This window comes from Cydia fagiglandana, chromosome 9 (assembly GCF_963556715.1).
Source record: "Cydia fagiglandana chromosome 9, ilCydFagi1.1, whole genome shotgun sequence".
Lineage (NCBI taxonomy): Eukaryota > Metazoa > Arthropoda > Insecta > Lepidoptera > Tortricidae > Cydia > Cydia fagiglandana.
Window position 1 is genome coordinate 2,027,011 of NC_085940.1, and position 27,418 is coordinate 2,054,428.

Here is a 27,418-nt window from a genome sequence, read left to right on the forward strand (position 1 = left end):
CCTTAGGAGGATAGGTGAGTAACACGTTTAGTATACCTATGTAGTATGTACCTATACAACGAGTTACAGTTATATTATATTTTATTCGATATCATAGTTGTATACGTTAGTCACGAACCTTGAATGTATAGTGTACTTAGGTAAATGTTATTATCTAAACTAATCAACTTTTACTTTGCATGTCTATACATCCTATAAACTAATAGTATTAGGTAGGTACTCAAAAAATATAATGCATCTAGGCATGTAAGATTATGGTGTATACCTACTTATATACCCAATTATATCCTCTTCTTCTCTTTGATACCCACACCTGCCTTATAAATCTATGCCCACACCCATAGCAGTATTATATTCTTTGGTCACATTCCTAATCTAATCAGCGGTTTTTTCCAGATAACCTTGGGATGGACAAAGAAAAGAACATAAAGTTTAAAATTATACAACAATAATATTATCAAACCATTACCTCCACATACTTTACCTCTCGTGTTTTTACTTGATGGCGTAAATAACCAAAATTTTAAACACAACTGCTCACTGTGCACATGGGTAAAAAAACGTAGGTCTGTTCCAGACATACAGTTTAACAATTCATTTATTTATATAAAAATAATCCTGTCATATTTTAAGTTGAAAATCGAAGAAACCAACACCAAAAAGCTGTATTAAAAGGAATGCAAATTAAATAACTGTTAATTTTTAATGCAAATATAAAATTGTAATTTGTGGCGTTCCACTTTTGTCGTTTTTAATACAGCCTCGAACGGTCGCGTACTGTCAACGTCAAGCAGTCGTCAACGTTGACCTCCTACCCCTCATCCGATTCCGATCATCTTGTCATACCACTTAAGTTTTTGCAATAAATTCAATTTATTTCGTTTCTTTTCTTTCTACTTATAGTAATTCATATACAAATAAAAGTGCTCAACAAACCAAGCTAGTGGTAAGTACAAAACATTCACTCTTTACCGCACAACGTACCACGTTGATTAATCATCATTTAAATTTCACCACAATTGATAAATATCTGGTTTTCTTTATTTTTCAGACTTGGTAGCGCACAAAATCCGAGGCCTCAGGCCTCGGCCTGTGGTCACACATCCATAAACTATAAAACAAACCGCAAAAACGCTTTAAATTCTTCGTTGCAATTCACCCCTCCTTTATAATTTCATAATATTTTTCTACCGTCGTTAAGATGTCTCAGTGGAACAACTCTTATCCTTACAACCAAGATTACCAGGGCTCCAACACCTGGAATGGTGAATTAGGCAATCAATATTCAAATCAACAGTACTATCCCCCCACACAACCTACTTACGAGCAACCTAACCAGTATGTAAACTTTCAAGAGTTTCTCTCTCAAATGCAAGGCGGTAACGCCGCCGCGTCAAGTTCTGCCTCATACAGCAACACTCAGTATCAAAACTACCCTAGCAACCAGTATGAATACCAAAACATGCCTTCAACTTCTCAAAATCCATACTATCCAACATCAACTGCTGTTAACGGTACAGATTTCCAAACATCACATAGCCAAATGAATGTATCAGAACCTAGCTATAGCAATCAAATGGTATTCAAATCAAATCTCACAGCAACAGCAACAGAATTTGTGCCAAAGGGAACTCAGAAGCAACCAGGTCCTCCAGAAGACTCTTCCAATTACAATGAACTGTCGGAAAGTAAGGATCATACTGCTGGAAACTGGAGAGAAAAGTCTTCCCAACCAAGTAGTTCTCGTAGCTTAAATGAACCTCGGAATGATCAGGAATCAAAGAAAAGACCAGAAAAAGACCGCAGGCGGCGTAATGAAGGTCGTAACAATAATTTAAGTAGTCAAATTGAACCTAATAGTCAATACAATGAGCTTAATAGTCAAAATGATCCTGATGGTGGTGAATATGAATCAAATACTTATAGTTATGATTCTAATAAACATAGTGCCGAGTATAGCAATCGTAATAATGACGGCAGCAGTCGAAAATATGAGTCAAATAAAAGTGGCCAAAAAAATGAGTCCAGCCGTAACAATGAGAGCAGCCGAAACTATGACACCAACAGTTACAATAATGAATCAAGCAGTCGGAATAATGATTCTGACCGTAACCATGACTCTCAAGACCGTAACCACTCAAATAGGAATACAGATTCTGATGCCCGGCTCTATGAGTCTAGCAGTCGTAACAATGACGGCAACAGCCGCAACTACGACTCAAAAAAACGCTACGAATATAATAATCGTAATTATGACGCCAGCAATCGTGAGAGAGATGGCGGCAGTCGCAACTACGAATCAAATAGTCGAAATTACGATTCTAACAATCGAAGCCAAGACAGCAATCGCGGTGCTGACTCAGGGCGCTCCGACTATAACCGTCGCGACTTCAACGGCCGCGACAGTGACTACAATAGTCGTAATAACGACTACAATCAGGATCGTGAATATGGTCGTAACCAGGACTATAATAGTCGTGATTACGGCCGTGGCTACGACTCTCGTTACGACAGAGGAAATAAAAAGTCTAAAAATAAAGAAGCTGATAATAGAACATACTACAACAGTACAGCTAAGGGTAGTCAGGACGTCAGGAGTGGGAGAGCAGAGCGAGGAGAAGCCTCGGGCAGGAGTAGGAACTGGCCGGGAAGCCAGCGGGTGAGGCCGATGGAAAGAGCTGATGATGAGCAGTTTGCTAAAGGATATCTCGATAATCGGGAGGATCGGAATGCGAAAGGCTCAAGATCAGAAACCACTTTTAGTCCAAGGAACAGGAATAAGCAAATAGATCATGGTGGTAAGTTAGATTAATTAAATTTTATTATTAATACTTAGTTTGTAAAGTACTTTGTTCATACCCAGTGAGAAATAGTAAAATAAACCTTTGTAGGAAGAAGCAATCACCTAACGACGTCCCCATTCGTCTAGCTAGAGTATCATTTTAGTTCATTGATCATATTTAGTTGAATTTGAATCTGTATATAAATATCTATAACAGTTTCTAAAGGCCCGTCTCGACATCGCGCGGCGGCCACTCGAGCAATGTTCGACCGCGGCAAACCTGTATATTGGCTCGCGAGCCAATTTCGGCACCATCTTGAACTTATGCGCGGCGGACGCGCGCGGCAGGCGATCCGACGATCGACCACATTATATCACAAAAATTAATTATTCGGAACGAAGTATAGCCAAATAAAAAAATGATCTGTTGCGATATCACTACATTTACTGTTCCATAGAAACTGTTTAGTGCCGTATAATTTAATTAAAGTACGACACTCATTATCCATGTAAGCTGCCGCGCGAGCCAACTGAAATATATACACACCTGTCCCAACTGCGCGCGAACATTCCTTTGCCGCGCGTCGAAACACCAACACTGAATGGTTCGTCGCGCGGCGCGTTCGAGCGCGCCAATGATCGAGTTGGCTCGCGTGGCAGCCGCGCGTAATGGATACCGGGCTGCCAATGTTCGATAGCTTGTCGCGCGATATGGAGACGGGCCTTCACACAAAATCTTTTAACAGGGAACGTAGACCTGACCCAACGGGAGCGTCTCTCCGAGCAACTAGACAAGGGAACGTTGGAATGCCTGGTGTGCTGCGAACGAGTGAAACAGATAGACCCGGTCTGGTCGTGTGGCAACTGCTACCATGTGCTGCATCTCCGCTGCATCAGAAAGTGGGCCATGAGCAGCATCATAGGTAATGTCTTTTTTATAGATTGTACTATTTCTTGATATCATTGTCAGCAGTTATGTTGTAAGACTTAGTAAGACTTACTAGACTTAGGGCCAGTTGCACCAACCACAATTAACAGACTGCACGCAGCCAGACAACTATGAAACTAAAACGCTAAAACGGTGACAGACTGTTTGGTGCAACTGACCCTGTCTTATGTTTAATACTTTTAGCGCCACTTGCACCATCCCACTAACCCGGGGTTAACGGTTAAACCTGGGGTAACCATGGGTACGATTACCTTTTGACACTGGGGTTAACCCCGTTTAGTGGGATGGTGCAAATGGCGCTTAGAAAACATAAATATTGTAACTTGCAAGTCATTCTAATAATGTATTTGCTAGATGCTAGAGGGCTATAAAGAGGTCTATAACTTCCGCAAAAAGGGCCACAAAGACAGTCTTGCCTTGTTGCCCTGGGTCCCAACACGAATTTTGCCAGAGGGGTCCATTTCAATGTCATTAATTATGAAGTGTCAATGTTTATACATTTAGTGGTAAGGACGTTAGCCGCGTAGGTTGAAGATGTGGGTTCGTCACTTTTTCTTTAGTGTGTTTTATCTATTTCAGTTTATAATTTAATGTTTGTCGGCAGAGGGAAAATGGCGCTGCCCCGCCTGTCAGAACACGAGCTCGGAGCTTCCCTCCGAGTACCGCTGCATGTGCGGCGCCGTGCGGAGCCCCGACTACCAGCGCGGGCAGCATGGGGCCCACACATGCGGACAGGTATGACATACAATAGACATACATGGAAAAAAAACAACGGGTTACACTCCGGGAGTGCCGGCAGAAGTGAAAACTCAATGTCATTGTAACAGTTTTTCGATCAGGTCACGTGTCCGTCTTACGAAGCGTCTTACGTCTTACACTGTCGCGAGTTCAACATTTTTTCCCCATCACGAAATCTTACGTCTTACGGACACGTGACCTGTCGCGAGATTAACATTCTTTGTCCATCACAAAAAGTGCACAGCGCCGCTAAAGAAGTGTTCACTTCAAAAAAAGTTTTAACCATTCATTTGATATTTTTCATAACTTAAAATGTGACACACTCCATTAGTGCAAAACTAAATAAACAAACGGCGAAAATATAAAATTAATAGGTTTTAATGAAATGAGTTCTTGCCAATAAAACATTTGTGCTGAGGTATGGTGGGGTAAGACTGTCACGGATGAGACTATCACTTATACTGTTTGTTTTGCCTCGAGCAAAATAAACTATGTTAGTCCTACCCCACCTTATGGTTTGAAATGGTTTTCGGGGGCCCTTACGGATACACTTCATAGGGAACTTTTGTGCAAAGTGACCTGCCCCACCTTATTAACTCACATTTATAGACTGGTCGGGTCTATCGCGAATTTATTTTACTACCCAACCGTACCTTGATAGATTTTTCTAAAATATTTACTGGCTGCGACCACATTTTCTTACAATGAGAATGATTGAATTCGAATGAGAATGGTAACTAGCTACATTATTGCCATGTAATAATGATATATGTATTTGGTCGCAAATATGTAAGTAAATTGAGATATGTGTTGTTCGCAGACGTGTCAGCGGCCCCGCTCCTGCCCTCACCCGTGCACGCTGCCGTGCCACCCCGGGCCCTGCCCGCCCTGCCAGGCCACCGTCTCCAAGTAAGTACTTCGATGTGGGCAGGCCGTCATCTGTTCTGCTGCCGCTGCCCTTGTGCATCGGTTTCATTTCACCTACGGCAAAAAGAATAGATAGTATAGAGGGGTCCTGTCATAGTAAATGTCACTGTAAATTTACTGCCATCTATCGACACACAACTATAACTCAAAATAAACACGTATAAAATTATCAAAAAAAATAGTGTATATGGATAAATTATTTTATTATTTTTATATCATTTTAACCCATATTCATTCACTGATATGTATGTGTTAAAATTGTTAAATATGAAACGGTGTCGATACGCCATCTAGCCGAGAATAGGCTAAAGGTGTGTGCGCCATCTATCCGAGAATGACTTTTTCTTGATTTCCAAGGCACGTTTTTTTCTTAGACTTTATTCATCTTATACGAAGTTACATATGTCTTTGCCTACGGCAATGGGGTTGACAACTTTCAAAGGTTTGCATAGATGGCGCCATCATAGCTTGCCCCTGTGAGATTTGGCTTAAAGGACTGGCATCCAGGGCATAAAATACCATTAAAAAAATTAACACAATTCTAGGGATTTATAGGGCAAGCTATGCTGGTGCCAGTGGTGCCATCTGCTAAATACTTCGACCGGGCAACCCTATTCTTGGGATTAGCTAAGCGGATCCTAGGCTCCCATGAGTTGTGGAAATAAGCTGGGACAATCGCTAGGAAGACGTTTTAAATGCCGCAAAATCAAGGTTTTAAGAGTGACCCAGGGAAACGTAACCATGGCAACGAGTGGTAAGAAAAAGTGATTTCGCCTCTAATACTAACAAGTCTAAAAACATTTCTTTCACATCACCAATTCGAAGAAGGGCTTTTTCTTCCCTGCTATTAGGAGGGATCAAAGTAACACTTTTCTGTTCTAGGACACTATTTTTTTTGCATACTATGTTTTTTACTGTATAATGTTTTTAAACGCGAATTATATTCAATTACCTTTATTTACCGACGTTTCGACACAGGTTTCACTGGTCGTGGTCGCGGCTGACCCGTTAGACCCGTCTATAATGTGAGTTAATATGTATTCAAAACGCGAAAGTTTAAAATATTATAATGTTTTTAAACATAATAAATACCTCGTACTAGATGATGTAGAAAAATAGTATGTGCCACAATTAAGTAAATATGTAATTTTGCTCCTTTGTGACACAATCTACTAATTTCTCTATCAGGCAATGCGGCTGCGGCGCTGAAACCCGGTCCGTCCTCTGCAGCAGCAAGCTACCTCAAGTCTGCGGCCGAGTGTGTTCCCGCAAACTGGAGTGTGGGGTGCACTCGTGCGAGAAGGAGTGCCACGAGGGCCCGTGCGACCCTTGTGGGGCCTCCGTCGAGCAAGGTAGAGTAGACTTAGACCACCGATGAACAGGTGCAAGAGGCAAGTTACCCCAAGTCTGCGGCCGAGTGTGTTTCCGCAAACTGGAGTGTGGGGTGCACTCGTGCGAGAAGGAGTGCCACGAGGGCCCGTGCGACCCTTGTGGGGCCTCCGTCGATCAAGGTAGAGTAGACTTGGACCACCAATGAACAGGTGCCAGACACAAGTTACCCCAAGTCTGCGGCCGAGTGTGTTCCCGCAAACTGGAGTGCGGGGTGCACTCGTGCGAGAAGGAGTGCCATGAGGGCCCGTGCGACGCTTGCGGGGCCTCCGTCGAGCAAGGTAGAGTAGACTTAGACCACCGATGAACAGGTGCAAGAGACAAGTTACCCCAAGTCTGCGGCCGAGTGTGTTCCCGCAAACTGGAGTGTGGGGTCCACTCGTGCGAGAAGGAGTGTCACAAGGGTCCGTGCGACCCTTGCGGGGCCTCCGTCGAACAAGGTAGAGTAGACTTAGACCACCGATGAACAGGTGCCAGACACAAGTTACCATGAGTCTGCGGCCGAGTGTGCTCCCGCAAACTGGAGTGTGGGGTGCAGTCGTGCGAGAAGGAGTGCCACGAGGGCCCGTACGACGCTTGCGGGGCCTCCGTGGAGCAAGGTAGAGTAGACTTAGACCACCGATAGACAGGTGCCAGACACAAGTTAGCTCAAGTCTGCGGTCGAGTGTGTTCCCGCAAACTGGAGTGTGGGGTGCACTCGTGCGAGAAGGAGTGCCACGAGGGCTCGTGCGACGCTTGTGGGGCTTCCGTCGAGCAAGGTAATGTAGACCACCGATGAACAGGTGCCGGACACAGAACAGGGGCCTCCGTCGAGCAAGGTAGAGTAGACTTAGACCACCGATGAACACGTGCCAGACACAATTTACCTCAAGTCTGCGGCCGAGTGTGTTCCTGCAAACTTGTTTTTAAGGTTCCGTACCCAAAGGGTAAAAACAGGATCCTATTACTAAGACTTCGCTGTCTGTCATCAAGCTATATTTTATAAACCACGATAGATAGGCAGTTGAAATTTTCACAAATGATGTATTTCTGTTGCTGCTATAACAAAAAACACTAAAAACTACTGTTTTTAGTGTTTTTTGTTATAGCGTATAAGTGGGGCTTCCATATAACAAGCGTGATTTTTTGCCGTCTTTTTGCGTAATGGTACGGAACTAGGGAGCGCTCCTGGTTCTGGTTTTCTATACAAATACAGTACCGGAACTGGGAATTTCTGGTTCTCGCCATACCAGGCGTCCCAACTAGCAAAATAGTCGTATAAGAATTGATTTACTCAGCCTGTAATCGTATAACAGCCGAGTTACGGTTGATGAAACACCAATATATCGTATAATAGCGGTTAACTCGACTATTTAGCAATTTTCGCTAATTAGTGCTATAATCATGTCGTATAAACGTTTATAGCACTATCTTTTAGCACTTTTATTCCACCTTTTAATAAATGCTGAATTAGCGCTACTAAATCACTTTTATTCAGCATAATTGTTCTATTAAAATCATATAACAGCTATAGAATAGCTAATTGTCTGAATAAGGCGCTTTAATACAACTGTTACTCAACTCTCTTCTCTGTTGCTATAAAAGCCTATTAAAAGCAATCCAATAACCATTTGGCAACAATGCTGCTGTAACAGCGCGCTTATATCATAATTCGGGTAATGGGGCTCAAACCGCTGTTATAGGAGCTGAAGTGTATTTACAGGTTTTATTCAAAATGTATTCAGCTTAGAGTACTTTTAAAGAGTTTTGAACTACATTAACAGCACAAGTCAGCCATGTCACAGATCATATAATACTAGTACAGATACCCAATCCCATACTAAAAACGCGCACCGTCCTAAGTAGCTTATACTTGTAGCTAATTTTTTAGTTCACACTCACGAACTAGATGGCGCGCGGAGCCACACGGAGCTAAAAAAACTCTTACGATTAACATGCGTTGAAATGGCGTGGAATTAGCCTTCTTGCGACATCTGTTGTAGCTTTGACACACTAAATCTACGCGTCACATTTACTTTTAAGGTTTATTATCACTAGATGGCGTTTCTGATATCGGCGACATAATTAAAATTTATTTACATATTAAGTCAATTTACGATAATGAAATAAATTTAACTTTTTTGTATTATAAATTGAAGTTTGATTAGGTACTTTAGTAAGGCGTCAAAGTTTCGTTACAAATCACAGGTCATGATGTTCTTATCGCTTAGGTACCTTGCTTCGATGCAAGGCCCCAACGTTGTCTGAACGGCTACCGCGATAACCGAAATTCGCAAATTGCGGGGATCTTTCTCTTTTACTCCAACGGAGGCGTAATTAGAGTGACAGAGAAAAATCCCCGCAATTTGCGAACTTCGATTTTCGCGGTTATAGCCCTGTTCTCTTTGACGGCGCAGCAACTAGTATCAATTTTCTCTCCTTGCTCTTTTAAAAATGCTGTTTGTCAAAAAAGGACAACCATACTGTCGACAAGATGGACTTCAAATCAAGGTGTTACCGTTTTAGGTGGTGTCAAGTTGTGTAATGTGTGCGTAAAAACCATAGATATAATATACAGAGATACCTTCCAAGCGAGCTGTCAGTGGGACCACTTTTGTTTAGTGTACGATTAACAATGAGGCCCACCTTGCTGTAGCCATGTCGATAAAGTCATATCGATAAACTATCGACATTTCTTGCAATTTTAATTTTACTTCAAAGGTTTAACGATACCTTAAATGAACAAAAAACGCTTTTATTCTTTATTGTGGTTATCAGATCACAATTTTATAATCACGCCCCAGCATCCAAGGAAAAGTTCAGATATTTAATTACGTATTATGTGTGCTCTTTTAGGGATGTGAAAAGTCGATTTTTAATCATGTTATATATTGATCAAGGGCCCAACCTTTTCTGTTCTCTTTCACGACGCAGCAACTAGTATCATTTCTCTCACCTCGCTCTTTTAAAATGCCGTTTGTCAAAAAAGGACAACCATACTGTTGACAAGGCGGACTTCAAATCAAGTGTTGCCTTTCTTGATGCGCCCACCCTGTGTATGTGTGCGTAAAAGCGTATATGTGTGCTCTTTTAGGGATGTGAAAAGTCGATGTTAATCATGTTATATATCGATAAACGCTACACAGCGGAACGAAATAGCGATTAATTGAAGCTTCAATATCTTCGTTAAACATAAACATTATTGAAATGCTAATGGATAATGAATATATAATAATATAATTCAATTATTGCGGAACACCTATTTTAGGAGGTATTTATGTATTTTAATTAAATATCTGAACTTTCCCTTGGTTCCCTGCTGGGGCGTGACTATAAAATTGTGATCTGATAACCACAATAAAGAATAAAAGCGTTTTTAGTCATTTTAGGTATCTTTAAGCCTTTGAAGTAAAATTAAAATTGCAAGAAATGTCGATAGTTTATCGATATGACTTTATCGACATGGCTACAGCAACGTGGGCCTCATTGTTAATCGTACACTAAACAAAAGTGGCAACAGTGACAGCTCGCTGAGACTACGTCTATATATATATTATGTCTATGATATTGATAAACGCTACACAGCGGAACGAAATAGGGATTAATTGAAGCTTCAATATCTTCGTTAAACATAAACATAATTGAAATGCTTATGGACAATGAATATATTATAATATAATAATTCAATTATTGCGGAACACATATTTTAGTAGGTATTTATGTATTTTAATTAAATATCTGAACTTTCCCTTCGTTCCCTACTGGGGCGTGACGATAAAATTGTGATCTGATAACCGCAATAAAGAATAAAAGCGTTTTTGTTCATTTTATGTATCGATAAACCTTTGAAGTAAAATTAAAATTGCAAGAAATGTCGATAGTTTATCGACATGACTACAGCAAGGTGGATTCACAATGTTAATCGTCATAGAAGGTAGCATCCTATAGAAGTAGTATACGCGTGCCTCCGTGAGGGACTAAACATACGCAATGCGATATTAAAAACACGTTTTAACATTCAGTAGCTAACACACTATCGCACCGCACCAAGGTCATTGTGGGACGCATCCATAAGTAAGAGGGAGAAAGAGATATCGCTTTCCCACAATGACCTTGGTGCGGTGCGGTAGTGTGTTAGCTACTTTCCTGAGAACATACTTACCAAAAACAATCTACGTAATTCGGTCGGGTTATATGTTGCCCACCATAAACCATACTAAATTTATGGTGAGGAACAAACAAACAGTGAGACTGTGACAAGGACAAGCAATAATACGGCTTTCTCTGCTACTCCTACTGTAAGTTCCATAAGTGCATCTCATTCGGTCGTTTGGCCCCTCCCCCTTTTCATCTCAATATTATTGTACCTCTATGTTAATCGTACACTAAACAATAGTGGTAAAGCCCCCATTCACACTCCTACCTTGTAATCCGCCTCGCAGGACTACGGCGTAGGATATAGCTCACACACCCTCCTACGTTGTAGGTCGCCTTGCAGGACTACGGAGCAAGAAATCGCTCACACACGGTACTGTTTTGCCGTCCATCATCAGTACTGCTTCGTTTCTCACAAGTGTCGGTCTACTTACTCTTGAAAATTTGCGTGCAATAAAAAAAAAAGAAAATAGCCTCTTCTGCTATGTATTTTCTTGTTATTGGATAAAAATACTTAGAAAAGAGTGTGGGAAAAGAAACTTCTAAAAATTCGCCAGAGAGCGCCATATTTCTTAAGTATTGGTAATAATTGTTGCAATGCCTATTCCTCCATTGTTTGTTGGAGTCTGGAGTGATTGAGTGATTTTTGGTCCCACTAACAGCGATTTTCTTTATAAATTTCAAAAAAATGGCGCGCTCTGTTGTCATACGTCAAACACCGTAGTCCGCAACGTAGGACGACAAGTCACACACAATCCTACGCGACGGAGTACAGCGGTGGGCGGGGCTTGCAGGATTTGTAGGACCCAAGAGGCATCCTACTTGGATGTTGTAGTACGGCACGTAATCCGCGACTCTCATACACAATCCTACCCAATGAGGCGGACTACACCGTAGGAGTGTGAATGGGGGGCTTAACAGTGACAGCTCGCTTAGACTTCATCTTTAAGTATATTATATCTATGCTTCGACGCGACAAGCCGAAGTTCGATTAAACCACTTAAGTAGCTAACACACTATCGCACTGCACCAAGGTCAATGACCTTGGTGCGGTGCGATAGTGTGTTAGCTACTTTAAACCAGCGAGCGAACTTACTTTGCCTCTGTATACATATATAATAATGCATTAATCAAAGAGGCCTCTAATACTGGTTTGAAGATATCTAGTACCTACGCATCACATTATTTCGGCATAAAGAACACGGCAATAAGCGCTATGATTTATTTTAATAATAATATTCTTGGCGCTATGCGATCATAGAGTAGACTAGGAATCCTCTAGACCGAGTTTAGAGCAATTATTTCAATCAACCGATGATGCCAAAAATGCGGGGGTGCACGGGACTGACGTGATTGTTCCGTTCAAAGACACGGACATCACACAAAGACACTTTCGACTCGAACATGGAGTAAAACTACCGTATGCGTAGTTTGTATACGTATGTATACGTAGGGGGTAGCGCGACTATGCTCAGTCTGGAGGATGTTTTGTCTGTGTATGCGATGCATTGCTTGCTGTGCACGTGGCCTTGAGAGGCCCAAGGTTGCGCCGATACGAAAGATTTGATACTTACGTTCATTAAAATCGAAACTAAGCGAATGTAGCTTTAGCATGATAATAAACGCTTAATAGTTATTTATTTATTTAATATTTAACTTGAAATTAGGATTATATGAAGGGTTTAACATGCTATGTATAATATATAATTATAATATACTGTATAGGTATAATATATAAATACTTAAGCTCAAAATCAAGAAGTACCGGGGTCTCGGCTCCGAATATTTTTTATGCCATTTAGGGTTGAGTTAAGACCCTTGGTCTCAGAGGCGTAACTAGGGGGGGGTTGGAGGGGGCACGTGCCCCGGGCGCCGTCCGAGGGGGGGCGCCAAAATGAGCAAAAGACCTGTACCTCTCCGCCTTGCTAAAAGGCAGCAGGGAAACTTTTGTCAGTCATATTTACCACCACTGTGAAGTGTGAAATGCGGATGGTATTCTGGCCCACAGCGCAAAAGAGAAAGCCGATCTTTTACTCTTACTCTTTTTGCCTCGAACTCGACCTTGACAGACGACGGTAGCGCCCTACCGCCCACCATCCCGCAGTGCGAATACTCTATGCAAGAAACTTCCATCAAGGCGGGAGTTGCTATGCTTTCGTTTTATAAGGCGAGCGGGCCGAGTGCTTCAGAGTTGTGTCCCGTGTTAGCGCGTCTTTTCCGTTAGGGGTCTCCTGTCGAAGTTACCATCTTATGGACTCTCCAAGAGACTACCTATGCAAATGGATCGCTAGCCCTTTGTCCGGCAGGCGCATATGAGCCGTAGTAGACGGAACCTGGCCGCGTAGCCAAGATGTCAATCGCTTACGCTCTGTAGCGATCGAAACGCAACTGTCACTGTCACACTAATAAGGAAGAGTGATAGAGAGACATAATGCTTTTCGTTGTCGAAGCGATAGCGATTGTAACCTTGGCTAGGCCGGCTGCTTCAATAGCTGCTGCATATCTGTGACATGTTGTCTATCGACGACATTCATCGATATGCGGACGACAGTACTATACAAGGATGGCTAAAAAATAACTAAATTCCCGTTGCCAGGGAGGTTTTGGGTTTTGGGACTGAGCAACTTTTACTACGGGACTAACCCCGAAATCGCGAAAAAAAAGTTTACCCTCCCATAGAAAATGGACCAGCCAAAATGTAGGAAACAGCCAAATTTTTTTCGCGACTTAGGGGTTGGACTAATAGTAAAAGTTGCTCAGTATAATCCAAAAACCTGCCTGGCAACGAAAATGCAGTTATTTTTTAGCCACCCTGTATACCTACAGGCTGGTCCAAACCTTGACGCCCATAATTTTTTTTTAGTATTCTCGTCGTGGGTTATCAGAATATACCCCATGTACCAGATGTTAGCCGATTTTTCGTAGTTTTCGAGACTTATAACTTTTGTTAAGAAATTCTGGAGTGAAGCTTTGCTTTGCTTTTCTGCCTTCTAATAATTGTTCGTGGTATTTGCACTGATAACTGAACTGGACTGAACTGAAATAGCGATGGGGAAGTGACCCCATAAAATAATAGTAGAAATAACTGTGTCAGGTATCGAGGCATTCTATCCAGAGTTTCGGTGTGGGATCAGGACAATTTAATCCGATTCAATCCTACCATGACTCAAATTTGCGCGTTTACCGCTAAGAAAACCTCATTTTTCAAGGCACAACCCTTCCCATGTCAGGGAGGGCTTCCCTTTATCTTGCATAATATCGATTGTCCGAAATACACTTCGCATAGCAGGTTTCGCAGAAACATTTTTAACCGAATGATACTTTTGCATAATTGTATAATTAGCATAACTGTCATGTCGCATAACATTCATTTGGCAGAATTTTGAATAGCAGAATACTACTATCGTCGATTTTACATACGCAGAATTGTATGTAGCATAAATTACATTCCACCGAATTTCTTATGGCATATTGCTCATATTGTAGACTTGAATTTCGCAGAATGTTATGCAGCAGAATAAAAGTTCTGCCGAAATTGTTACCGCATAATACTCATGTCGCTGACTGAACCTACACAAAAGGAATTGCTGCCAGAACTACAGGTTAAGTTAGGTTAGAACTGCGACCCCTACATAAAAGGAATTGCTGCCAGAACTATAGGTTAGGTTAGGTTACAATTGCGACCCCTACACAAAAGAAATTGTTGCCAGAACTGTAGGTTAGGTTAGGTTAGAACTGCGACCCCTACTCAAAAGAGGGTGCGTAACGGTCCATATAACAACTTTTGATATATTTTTAGTCGATATAACGATTGAGGGACATAATGCACTTTTGCTATAACAATACATGGTATATTCTTAAAGAGTCTAACTATCGTCAAGTATAATGAACTTGTAATATAACTACTTCTAATCTAACATTAACAGCGTATATAATTAAGTTCGATATAACGCTCAGTTGGCATAATGTATAGTCCGTTTTTTTTAGCATTAGAAAGAACTTCGCAGAAGTAAGCTTGTGGTTCCAAATCCGGCACTTTTAGCGGTAATAATTTGAAGTAAATTATATGTATTGACCATGCTACATTAGATAATTCAATTATTATTAACAATTAAAGAGCCTGATAAAAACTGCACGCTTGCTTCTGTGGAGTTCTTTCTAATGCTAAAAAAAACGAACTATAGTACTGGTATAATTTGTAATATTTACTACTATTATAACAACCTACGTATTCGAACTTAAGGCAGGTCTCAGTTAGGTACGACGACGAGCGAAGCGAGGAGGAGTGTTAGGTAGAACTGCGACCCTACAGCGCGCGAGCCGAGCGAGCGAAGCGAGCGTGCCGCGGTAGCGGCCGGCGAAGCGCCAGAACCGACTTTTTTTATTATAACCTCAACTTATTATTATACATTTGAATACATTATACCATAAATACTTATAACAAATATTCATTATATCCAGTAAACGTTATATCGAATAGCTTTTATATCGATTAAACATTATATCCCATGAAAATAGTTATTTTGTTGTTATATCAAAAGTTCATTATACCGCTTAAGTGATTATACACCATGAAATTATATCAAAAGTTGTTATATATTTTGAAAATATATCAAAAATTGTTATACGGATCATTACACACCCCTCAAAAGAAACTGCTTCCAGAACTGTAGGTTAGGTTAGGTTAGAACTGCGACCCCTACTCAAAAGAAACTGCTTCCAGAACTGTAGGTTAGGTTAGGTTAGAACTGCGACCCCTACTCAAAAGAAACTGCTTCCAGAAGTGTAGGTTAGGTTAGGTTAGAACTGCGACCCCTGCTCAATAGGTACTGTTGGAGTAGGTATTCATTGGTGTAGTAGGGTACGGAAAATTAAAAAAAATAGAAACTCCGAACACATAAATGTAATATAATTGTTTTATTCGATTTTATATCTGTATGCGATACCTATTTCGGCGAGAAACTAACTATCCATCAAAATATTATTCTCATCAACAGTATGCCAATGAATTATTCTGCCTAAGGAAATTGTGCGAAAAGACAGTATGCCAAGTACATATTATGCGACGCAATTTTCGGCAAAACAATTATTCGATTATAGTATTATTCTTCAAATTGAGATTATGCCATTGCATTATTCTGCTTTACAAAATTGTGCGAAACAACAGTATGCCTTGAAACTTATGCAAAAAGTAATTCTGCGAAATGATGATTCTGCCAAGGGTTGCTATGCGAAAGTAAAATATGACAATAAATTTTATGCAACATATTAGTAATCCGTCAGGGAGTATTGGGAGTAAGGTTTGCAATCCGGATCCGAAATGTATGAAATTATCCGGATCTGGATCCGGATCCACGGATCTTCTCATACATTTCAGATCCGTCGTGCAAACCCTAATTGGGAGCCTCGATCAGTGTTGACATCTCCATCAGTGACGTCCAATAATTTCGTAGCCACCTTGCTGGGTAGGCTGCGCTCGTATAAAAAAAAACTCGGTGTGCTCAATAAAGGGAGGCCACCGCCATACTTTACTCTGGGGTAGACTGATCCCATATATTGAGTACTGCTGTCACCTTTGGACAGGAGCACCTGGATGCCACCTTGGGTCCTTCAAATCAGTCCAAAGCCGCGCTGTACCTATGAATAGAGATCTCCAAAAAAGAAGTTTATACGTTTTAAAACGGTCGGCAACGCGCATGTGTAGTGTAGTGTAGTGGAGTGTAGACGTCCATAGGATGCGGTGACCGCTTACCATCAGGTGGGTCGTAAGCTTGTTGGCCACCGATGTACTAAAAAAACATAGGTACCTACACTGTATTTGTCTACATTAAAAGTAAACTTATTAAAGCAAAAAATAACCCTTTCGTTTCGTTAAGCAGGCCACTGACGAGCCTTCCAAATGGATGCCGTTACAATGGATTCATCCAAATGGACGGCATCCTAATATTAAACGTTGTACGTTTTTGACATTCATGGACCGATTTTGGATTGCAGCCACGCTATTTGGACTGTTGGAAGGCTTGTCAGTGGCCACCTTAAGTTCATTTCGTTTGGGGGGGGGGGCGGGGGCGCAAATTTGGTGTCTGCCCCGGGCGCCATATCCTCTAGCTACGCCCCTGCTTGGTCTAATGCTCTGCAGCTTTTTAAAGAGCTATCAAAAAGACTGATCTATTTCACTGGTGACCAAAGAGCTGGCAGCTTTCTCCCACAACGTGTTAGCATCGCAAATCGCAATATAGTGGGGAAATACTGCCAGCGTCCTCGGCACCAAGCCTAAGGGGCCCGATTTGTTAGATATATTTTTATTTTATACAGTATTAATTTTTAGTTTCAATTTAGTTTTATTTTATAGATAGTTTATTTTTTATTATGTGCCTACCTAAAACAGAAAATAAACAATGAATACGTAGAAAACACCAATTACTCAGGAACAAATATCTGTACTCATCAGTCATCAAGTGTTCGGCAAAGTCGGTGCCACACCACGGGATTCCTACTAGAAATCTTAATATGACCATGACTCAAACGCTGCTATCTTGGTCGAGAAAGTAATTTGAGTATTAGAAGATCGAGTGTTATTTTTTTATAAATGGACTTTTATACACTGAATCATAAATTGTATCATTATTGTTTAAAAACATTGACACTTACACTTTTACAGAGTAGGTATTATTTCAATTTCCCGTATAAATTATATATCATACTACTTATTTTTTGCACCCGTGTTAAATACAGTGTTGTCTAAAGTAATAAATAACCATTTACCTGACTAGCTGGTTTGTCGAATCAAATGTCACAGTTGGAATTTCTATTGTTTGCGTCAAATCTAAACTAGGACGAAAGAGACGGCAAACAGTGTCCCTTTATTAGTTTATTCTATCCTTTTCTAGTTCAATGATAAAGATTTGGTTGATAACCCATTTCTAGTAGAAAATATGTTTATTTATATTCCTCAGACCATTAAGTTCGCATTTTGTGATTTAAAGTTTATTTGCTTAGTGTTTACCTAGGTATTGTAAAACCTTCACCCATGTTCCATATTATATTTATTATACTGTAATATAATTTTATTTCAATAACTTATTAAAATGAGAAACATTGTAGAAGTAAGTAATACACAGTGATCGGCACGACCCGTGACGCACCGCGGGATTCAAAGAGGAAATAATGATATGGACATGACATGATTCGCAAAAATTAAGAGTTATGTATTTGTAAATAGAAGTGAGAATATTTAATAAAATCATAAAATGTATCATTTTTCATTTAAGAAAATATTAACTTTGGTTTTATTTTATACTGCGTAAAATATTACGTGCACTCATATAAAATAATTATATAAGTGTTAAAATATAATCATTTAAAGTGCATAAAAACCCTTTTCCCTACCTGGCTACTACTACCTGGCACGTCGAAGGTCACTATCGTGTTTTCTATTGTTTGCGTTTATGATCAATCCCGGGGAATATCCATATTAACATAATGATTGAGGTCATTGACACCATGCGGCACGGGTCGTGCCGATCACTGGTAATACAACACGAATCCCGGAATTCCCACGGCACGGCATATCCATATTAGCATATTGATTGAGGTCATTAACCCCGTGTGGCACCAACTCTGCCGATCACCTTATCACACAAATAAATTCTCTTACCGGGATTTGATCCCAGGACCATCGGCTTCACAGGCAGGGTCACTGTACCTACTAGGCCAGACCAGACCGATCGCCAAATAAGGTAATAATATGACTCATAGGAGTCAAATGAGATTTATAGTTGTATTGTATTGTACTTATAACAAATTATAAATAAATAAATCGTAGATAAATATTATCGAGCGTCAGAGGGCCTATGGGGAGATCAAGCCGCAGGACGTAGTGCGTGCCATCATGGCATGCCCCATACCGTAATTAGTGAACGTCCTCTAACAGTACCTCCTCCGGGCCCTCCAGTGTCCTCTCTCTCTCTCTCTCTCTGATCTATTGTCTCAGCACAGTAGGAGCGCTGCGACAGCACAGAATAAATAATATAGGTAGTACTACAACCGTATAGAAAGGACACCTACAAAACCTAAGTTTGACAGCGATTCAGGAACAAATCATGCTATCCCTTTCTACTGAATGTCACTATATCTTTATGATTTTTTTTTTATTTTGGCTATTAAGGGTTGTCGAAATTCATGTCTTTATCTTATCTGTGGTCGTGCACGCAAAAGGACGTCAAGTGGTTGCCACCTTGCCCAAAAGGAGGAGTGTATTCCCACGCACTGGCGACAGTATCTCGCTTGCGTGATAGACTACTAGGTAGACTAGGTACCCATCCCTCTCATATAAATAAAGTTATACATATAAAGAGCTCGGTACCTACCCATCGTTTGATTTGTGCGAGAGGCAATTAGCGTGACTCGCGCCTGAGTCGCGCCATAGTACATTGTGCTAACCTCGCGCCTCGCCGTTCTCGCCGGGCATTCGCCGGGCGACTGGACGAGCTTGATTCGGAACGGGTGTTATTGCTTTGCGTGTTTTAAAAACTACCTATATGATTGCATTAAAAAAATAAAACACAGTAAACCTTTTTTTTTCTTCAGAGTTTAGGTCATTTGGATTTTTTAAACTATACTGCAAAACGTAATTCAAGACCAAACAAAGTAAGAAAATGTTGCCACTTTTTACTAGCGCGTCTTGTATTTATGTAAAAATAAGTAAATAAAAGTACTCTTTTAAATCGTAGGAGTAAAATTACTAATAAATAAATTATCTTAGCGTGATTATCAGTGTTCGGCAAACTTGGTGCCACGCGGGGTATAATGACCTGACCTGACCTGAAATGAGAGTCGGGCCTTCAATATTGAGAGGAAAGGGGCGGCCGCTTCTCCATAGTTACGTAGATCCCATTTTCCTCATTATGGAAAACATTTGTAGGTATGCCACTACGTTTGACTTTTTTCGAATTTTTGATTATTGTAAAAATTAGGAGCGAAAAACAGATTTCATACAAATAGCTAAATGCTCCTAACTTTTATAATAACTAAAAATTCGAAAAGAAAATTAATCGTAGGGTCATATAGTTGTGGTTGATATACAAAAAAATCGTAATCGAAGCCGTTCATACATACATACGGTTTGAGCGCATTGTATGAATGACCTTGATATGCCGCTCGCTCTTTTGCGTCCAGGGGTGACGGGGCCGATTTTTGAATTTCGATCGCTCGATTTCGTCACTCGAAAGTCTGTGGAAAACAGTGAAATGCAAATTTTTGAAATACGAGAGATAGAAATTTGGAATCGAGTGGTAATGACCACTCGTTTTCAATTCTATTAGTAGAATTTAAATGCCTAGTAGTGGAGACATTATTGAACGAAATACACGAAATCGAGTGGTAAGTGGCCCCCAGTCCGCGGGGTAACACTTCATTAGCTTATTAAGTTACTAATGAAAATATCCAAAACCGAGTTAAAGATTATTGTCAATTTTATTGACTGGGGCACAGCGAATTTCAACAAAATATTTCTAACATTTTTTACCTTCAATAGAAACTAGACATGTGCGCCGCGCCGCCGCCGCCGACGATTTTTCCACGCCGCCGCCGATAAATTTGACCGGCGTATAATCGGCGTGGAAAATTTGGATAACTATCGTGTCTTATTGCATGTTGCGTAGTTAGTAGATATTAGTGTCAGAGGTAGAATTTAAAGAACCTTAAAAAAAATTCGCTTATAATTTGCCAGTGAAACAAATTAGTATCATTTTTGTCGTTGCGGTGTTAGCTGTGATAACGATTTAGCATTAATTTAAACAAGACCTAGTTTCTGGATCACAGGTTATTTGATAAGTACCTGTTTTTACGCACAATTTTTTTATACAACGCATTTTGTTTTACATTCCCTAAAGTCAAGAAAATAGCAGGGTCATATCCTAGGACATAAACGTGCTATTTTCTACTTAGAATGATGATGTGGAGAATTATGGTCATCATATATGATATATTATAATATATCATGGCACTTACACGCTGCAAGTGCCATGCGACACGGGATGAGCGAATCAGCCTGCCGGAGACGTTTACTTTGGAAAACGACGATATCTTTATTCTAACATACATTTCTGATAAACTTCAGTTCAGACAAATGTAAAGTAAATTATTTCATAAGCTGAGAAGGAGGACTTAACTTAAAGGCCTGCTACACGGTCGCCGACAAGCCCCCAAACCGCGTGGCCTTGGTCTGTCCCGGACCGTGTAGACGGTTGTTACCAACAAAATTTGACCAAAACTGTCCAAGGACAGACCAAGGTCAGACGGTTAGAAGGCTTGTCGGCGACCGTGTAGCAAGCCTTTTATAAATAAATATTTTTGTGTTATATTTGTATTACGCTTACGAAGTCATTATCTCCCTTAAAATGTAGCGTTTTAAATTGTCCTTATTAAGTTTGTATTTAAACATACCGTTGGTAACTGTTACGTTCGTTTTACCCTTTGGGTACGGAACCCTAAAAAAAGCAAAACATGTTAATGTCAGGTTCTATGTGATTCTATTTCTTAAAAATAAACACAAATTATATTCCTATAAGTAAATTGATAAAACATTGAGATACTTAAATAAAAAAACAACAAAAAGTTAAGAGAGGACATTATGTTTATTTTTGATAACCAAAGATAACCGTGGAGTAGACAACCTGCTATTTAATAAATTTTCCTCAAAATCCCTTTTAAGCATGTGATTACATTATTTGGGTTATAAGCTCGCTCGGTGAATACATTGGACAGGGTGCTGTTGCGGCTGCCGCGCTGTGCCGCGACGCTTTGCAAAGTCTGCATCAGTCACAGCCTCCTGAGCGTAGTAGCGAGGAGGTGGGACAGTGGCCTAGTCAGGAACTGGGCCTCGCTTCACAGACGCACAGCAGAGTTGTCCATGCCCAAGACAGCGAGCGAATGATCACCCCACACGATGAGGCGCGATATGCAACAGTCTCAAAAGCAGAATTGCAGACCTCTCACATCCTTCCACAAGAAGGGTGTCGAATGATTTACCTACCTATTACTCACTTCACTTAAGTTTAGGCACTAATATAGTTGTTTAAGCATTTTCATGTTACTAACAAACTATGGACACATTATGGACACATATTCGTCTGAAATAAATGCGTTTTTCTTTGTATAAAATCTCGGATATAAAATGGCCGTCGAGTTAATAATCCTCTGTGCAATTTAATTATGTGCCCAGGCTACATATGCAATTTTATCACAGTGCAACAGCTGCTCGCCATTACATACAACTAGAATTTTAAAATGAATTATACCTTATTTCTGAATTAAGTGAAGTACTAGTTGTTACTCCACCGCAATACTATGTCACAGATCATATAGGTAATACTAGTACTATGTTTACCTTTTCATGCAGCATGCAGCAAGCATAATCAACTCTAGGATCTAGGACCTTAGGTGCGAGGATCACATACACAGATTATTCAGACCTTAATTACCAATAATTCGCCTCATAAATAAATGTAATGAGATCTGTCAAAACGATATACATTGCAAGTTGCAGTTGGTTAACAGTCGCATCACGGGTCGATAGCGAAATTAAATGTTAAAATCATCAATTATATTATAATCATCTTTATTTGTGTTAATTGTGTTGCAAAATTTTTATTTTAGATTTTGAATCAAATGATGACTTCTTAGATTTACAAAAATCGTGAATCTTAACTTGAAATAATTTTCTCATCAAAAAATCAAGATGAGTTGCATCGTGATAATCATCAGGAATTTCGGTATTATTAATCAAATTTGTAATCAAGTTCCTCTCATGAATGAAGTCGATTCTATTATTAAACAAAGTAAGCAGTCGATCGACTAATTGTAACAAGAAATCAGTAGGCGATTTTAACGTCGGTGTAAGCATATTGCTGTATGTTTTGTTAATCAATAATAATTCCCTTTTATCTAATAAATCAACTTCATTCTTGAGCAATACTTGTTTACAGATTGAGCAATCAAATTTTTCAACGCACACCTTGCCCAACCAACCTGCAAAATATACAACCGAACATGTTTCCAAAGTTATTTCGTTCGTGGATCCTGGTATGTTTTCAGAGGCTACTATTTCTGAAACAGAAATGGTAGCTCCTGAATTAGAAGGACCAGCAATAGCTTCTTCGCTTTCAATATGGTGTGTTGAAATTGAAGACGCTATTTCTGACCCTTCAAGTCGTTGTGTATTCGGTTGGTTGGTGGTTGACAAAAATGTGTCATTATCTGATTCGCAATTTGTATTTTCTAATTTAATTAAATTGTTCAGTAAATTTGATCGGAACATAGCTCTTAAACTTTTTGATGTTGGATTTCGATTACACCCACCTCTAATTCTGTAAATTCCGAACAAATTTTCGATCACGTCTTGATTTAATCTATTGGTCATTAAAAAATTTACCTCGGTGCCCTCAGAAAATTCTTCGGCGGAGAACTGAAGAACGGCATTAATTGTTTGCTGCATACCCTCGAAGCAAGGGGGGGTTGTCAATTTAATTGAATTATTTTTTCCAATCATCTTTTTTTTCAAATCGGCGAATATTTTTTTCCCTTCAATTAAGATTTCGTATACACGTGATTTTTTATTGTTAGTTAAAGCGCATTTGTATGGATTTTTATCGAATTTATTTTTTGAATTTAATGAATCAAATAAATCATTGACATGCATTACAAAATCAGCTGTGGTGTTTGCCGTGTCGCTTTTCAGTTCTCCGCTATCTATTGCCGTGATTATCGCTGCACCGACCGAGTGACTCAGAACTTGAGTCGCAAGTTTAACTTTCATCTTTTGAAAGTTATTCGGTTTAAGATGCACCGGGGTTAATTTTCTTAATGATTTACTTTTATTATTTTTATCAATATTGTACACCTCAATTATATCTTTAAATGAAATTTCATTTCCATTTAAATCAAAATTATTGTCAATCAAATTATTTCTTATATTTTTAATCAAATGAGGCACATCATTAATTGCAAAAATCTTGTGATCATCAATAAAAAAGAAAGGATCGTCTTTAGTTGCCCCCAAAGTTTTAATTGCCTTTACGTTTGTGGTGGCTTGGTCACACACCACGACTTTTGGCAACAGCCCACATTGAAACAATTTATTAATTACAGATCTAATCAAATTAATCAAAATATCAGCAGCAACGGGTTTGTTCGAGAGAAAATATGCCAGAGGGATTTTCCATTTAGTGTAAATTCCTCTGGCAACAAACACCAGTGCATGCTGGGCAACTTTGGGGGAACGGTCACCTTCACCAAAATCTTCAAAACCTTCAATCATATCAAATTTCATTGTATAATCTAAATCAACCTTAATGCTCATTTCATCGAAACATACAGTGCATGCTTTGTCTTTAATTGATGAATCAGCAAACTTATTCCTAATATTTTCAAATATATCATCGTTTAGTCCGGGTAAACAATCGGTGGCTTGTAACCAGTTCTGGATGGTGGTCGGAGCAGCTAGTACTACACCTTGGTTTCTCAAATGATTATATGCGGCTGGGGATTTGTAAAAAAGTGACATACAAAATTTTTTTTCGGCCTCTGTCCACTGTTGCTTATTACTTTTTCTTAACTGCATCTGCGTCAACACCTTCGATGCATCACTTTTAAACTTAGTAGTACTTAAATTTATGAATTTCTTATTCAGGATTTTTTTCTGCAATCTTCTATACTTCATTCTTTCCTTCTTCAACATTTTTTTCGTATCTTCAATAACAGTTTTTAATCTTTTACAATTCGGTGTGTCGCTATCGGCTGGTCGCTTGCGTTTTTTCGGTGTCGTAAATAATTCTGTGTCATATAAATCGCCTTCCTCCTCATTTTGTTCACGTTTTTTAACACCAGGGTAAACTTTTTTTGGTGTTAATACTTTAAATTCTGTCGGTTCTTGGCCTAGAAAAAGAAAATAGGTAGGTACATAATATTGTAACGAACCGCGATAGTTATTCATGAAATATAACTGTGGAAATGGGTCAATTCAATGGGATTCAGTTTTTCTTTAAACATTTTTAATGTCTGACTTTGGCCATAATTCAATTTAAATGGAAATATATGAGTGCCTATCTTCAAGTGATACTTTTTAGAATGAGGAATACTTATATGAGCTAAAAAATACATAAAGTTTTCATTTATTGTGCAAAAATCAGTTTATTTGTATGAAAAGGTAAAACAATTAATTTAAAAATGAACTCTTCGTCCCTAAATTATACAAAACCGATATATAACTTGACCTAGTTGCTAAGAGCATGAAGAAATATAGCACAGATTGGACCTGGGGACCCGACCGTTTCCCCTCTCTCCTCCTTTTTGGTACACGGTACGATCTCGTTGCTACCAGGCCAAACAGCACATTATTTGGTAACAAAGGTATGCAAGGCATCTAACACAACCAATAAAACCTCCATGAACTTAATGGGAGACATATTTTATTAAGTTTTGACAGTATCCAGTACTTACTTATTAACGTCAATTAAGGCACCAGTGTTGGGTTGCCTATAATTATATGCCCAGTGCCCACTTCGATTAACAATGAAACTATTTTTCCATGAATTTACTAGTAAACCCCTATCCGTTAGTTTGCGATTCATTAATGGACGCACCATGGCCCAAATCGGGACAAGGTTCTTTTCAATGATGTACCTACTAAATAGTAAGCCGAGGGCCTACCGTGTACACTGAAGTTCCCAAATTTCGGGTATCTTTTTTCACATCACCAAAGACACTGAATAATCATAGGTATGGTAACATTCCATTTCTAACCGCAGCTGCACTACCAGTAGGTACTGAACGCGTCGCTGTCATTGTCAATTTCCATAGTAAAATGAACAGTAGTGCAGCTGTCGTTGGAAATAGATTGTCACCTGTAATCACAATAATCACATACCCTCTGATGTTGATGCAACTGGTGAGTCTGGGAAGTTCTCTGTCGATTGATCTGCTTTGTAATGGACAGGTACGGCTAACTTATTCAATCTTTTACGTATACCATCTTCCTTTTGAATGAACCGCTTTTCGAAATGATCAATGCAGATATATTTGCGTCGAAGAGCATTTCGAGACAAGTGGGCAATGGTCATGTTACCTGAAATTTATGAAATGTATATTAATCGATATTAAACTTTCGTGAGACATATTTTAAATTGTGTATATGACAACGGTTTCACTCACTTGAATTTGACTTGATTTTGATTGAGCCTGAGGAAGGACCCCCGACGGGCCCGAAACATGTCGCCAATAGCGACTAAAAATTCAAGTGAGTGAAACCGTTGTCATATACACAATTTAAATGTATATTATTTTTAACAAATTTATAAAAAAAATAGTCAAAAATTATTTGTTTTTCATCAATTAATGCAGTTATTATTTTTAAATAATTAAATACTTTCGCAAACTCGTTGATTTAATGTATCACCACACGTTGCAAGTTATCTACTTTTCGCACTTGTATTGTAATTATTTTACGGATTCGTGCTGGCGTTTCATAATTTGCCTAGTAGTAGTACTCCTTGAGGTTTGCATGATATGGCTTAGTGTTCGCTATTAGGCAGATCACGAAATGGCGGCCTTTCATGATCTGCCTAGGAATATCTTGATATGCCCGATTTTACGATCTGCCGTCGGCATATACACGGTGGCTAAAAATAACTGCATTCGATTTATACGGAGTCACAGTATAATAGTAGGGTCAGTAAGGTCATTTAGCATGCACTTTAGTCTCAGGCGATGCCGCTTGGCACGATTGTTCCTTAGGTCAAACAAAGTTGATCTGGCCCGGTAGCCAGGAGATCGTACCATGCAGACCCCCCAAAAAGGGGGGGTGAAAGAGTCGGCTCCCCAGGTCCAATCTATGCTATATTCTTTCCTAGTCTTAGCAACTAGGGCAAGTTATACATCATTTTCGTATAAATTAGGGACGAGGAATTCATTTTTGAAATAATTATTATGCCTTTCCATACAAAAAAAAATGATTTTTGTACAAAACATGAAAATGTTATGTCATTTTTTGTGACAATTTTGGATGTTACAATCACAGTGTGGCTATTTGCACTAAATAAAAAATTGTACGATGTAGCCCATGTATTCTTTATTCTGGAAAATATCACTTTATAGTAGGCATTCATGCATTTTTTTGTAATAAAAAATAATTTATAGCGCGTGGCGGTAACGATTTCCATACAAATCGAACTATGCCCAAAGTCAAAGATTAAAAATGTTTACTAAAACACTGAATTTGATATTTTAAAAGTTTAAATAGAATGTTTTAATAATTTTTCCATGCGTTTTTGCCCTTTTTTGGTACAAATTTGTTGTTTTTATTTTTCTTCCATACAAACTTTCTCCCCCCTCAAATCCCCCCCTGGAAAAATTATTAAAACATGGAAAAATTATTAAAACATTATATTTAAACTTTTGAAATGTCAAATTCAGTGTTTTAGTAAACATTTTTAATCTTTGAT

The 27,418-nt window shown here is 39.4% G+C and overlaps 1 protein-coding gene across 1 annotated transcript in view; it reads left to right on the forward strand.

Annotated features, from left to right (window-relative positions):
• The first annotated feature begins 782 nt into the window (after nt 1-782).
• Nucleotides 783-27,418, forward strand: part of LOC134667211 (protein shuttle craft) — a 57,083-nt gene continuing 30,447 nt past the window's right edge. Inside the window, exons 1-6 of the mRNA XM_063524539.1 lie at nt 783-946; nt 1,052-2,798; nt 3,529-3,705; nt 4,336-4,466; nt 5,290-5,378; nt 6,585-6,748. Coding sequence (XP_063380609.1) covers nt 1,202-2,798; nt 3,529-3,705; nt 4,336-4,466; nt 5,290-5,378; nt 6,585-6,748 — 2,158 coding nt within the window. The 5' untranslated portion in view covers nt 783-946; nt 1,052-1,201. The remainder of the gene's footprint in view (nt 947-1,051; nt 2,799-3,528; nt 3,706-4,335; nt 4,467-5,289; nt 5,379-6,584; nt 6,749-27,418) is intronic.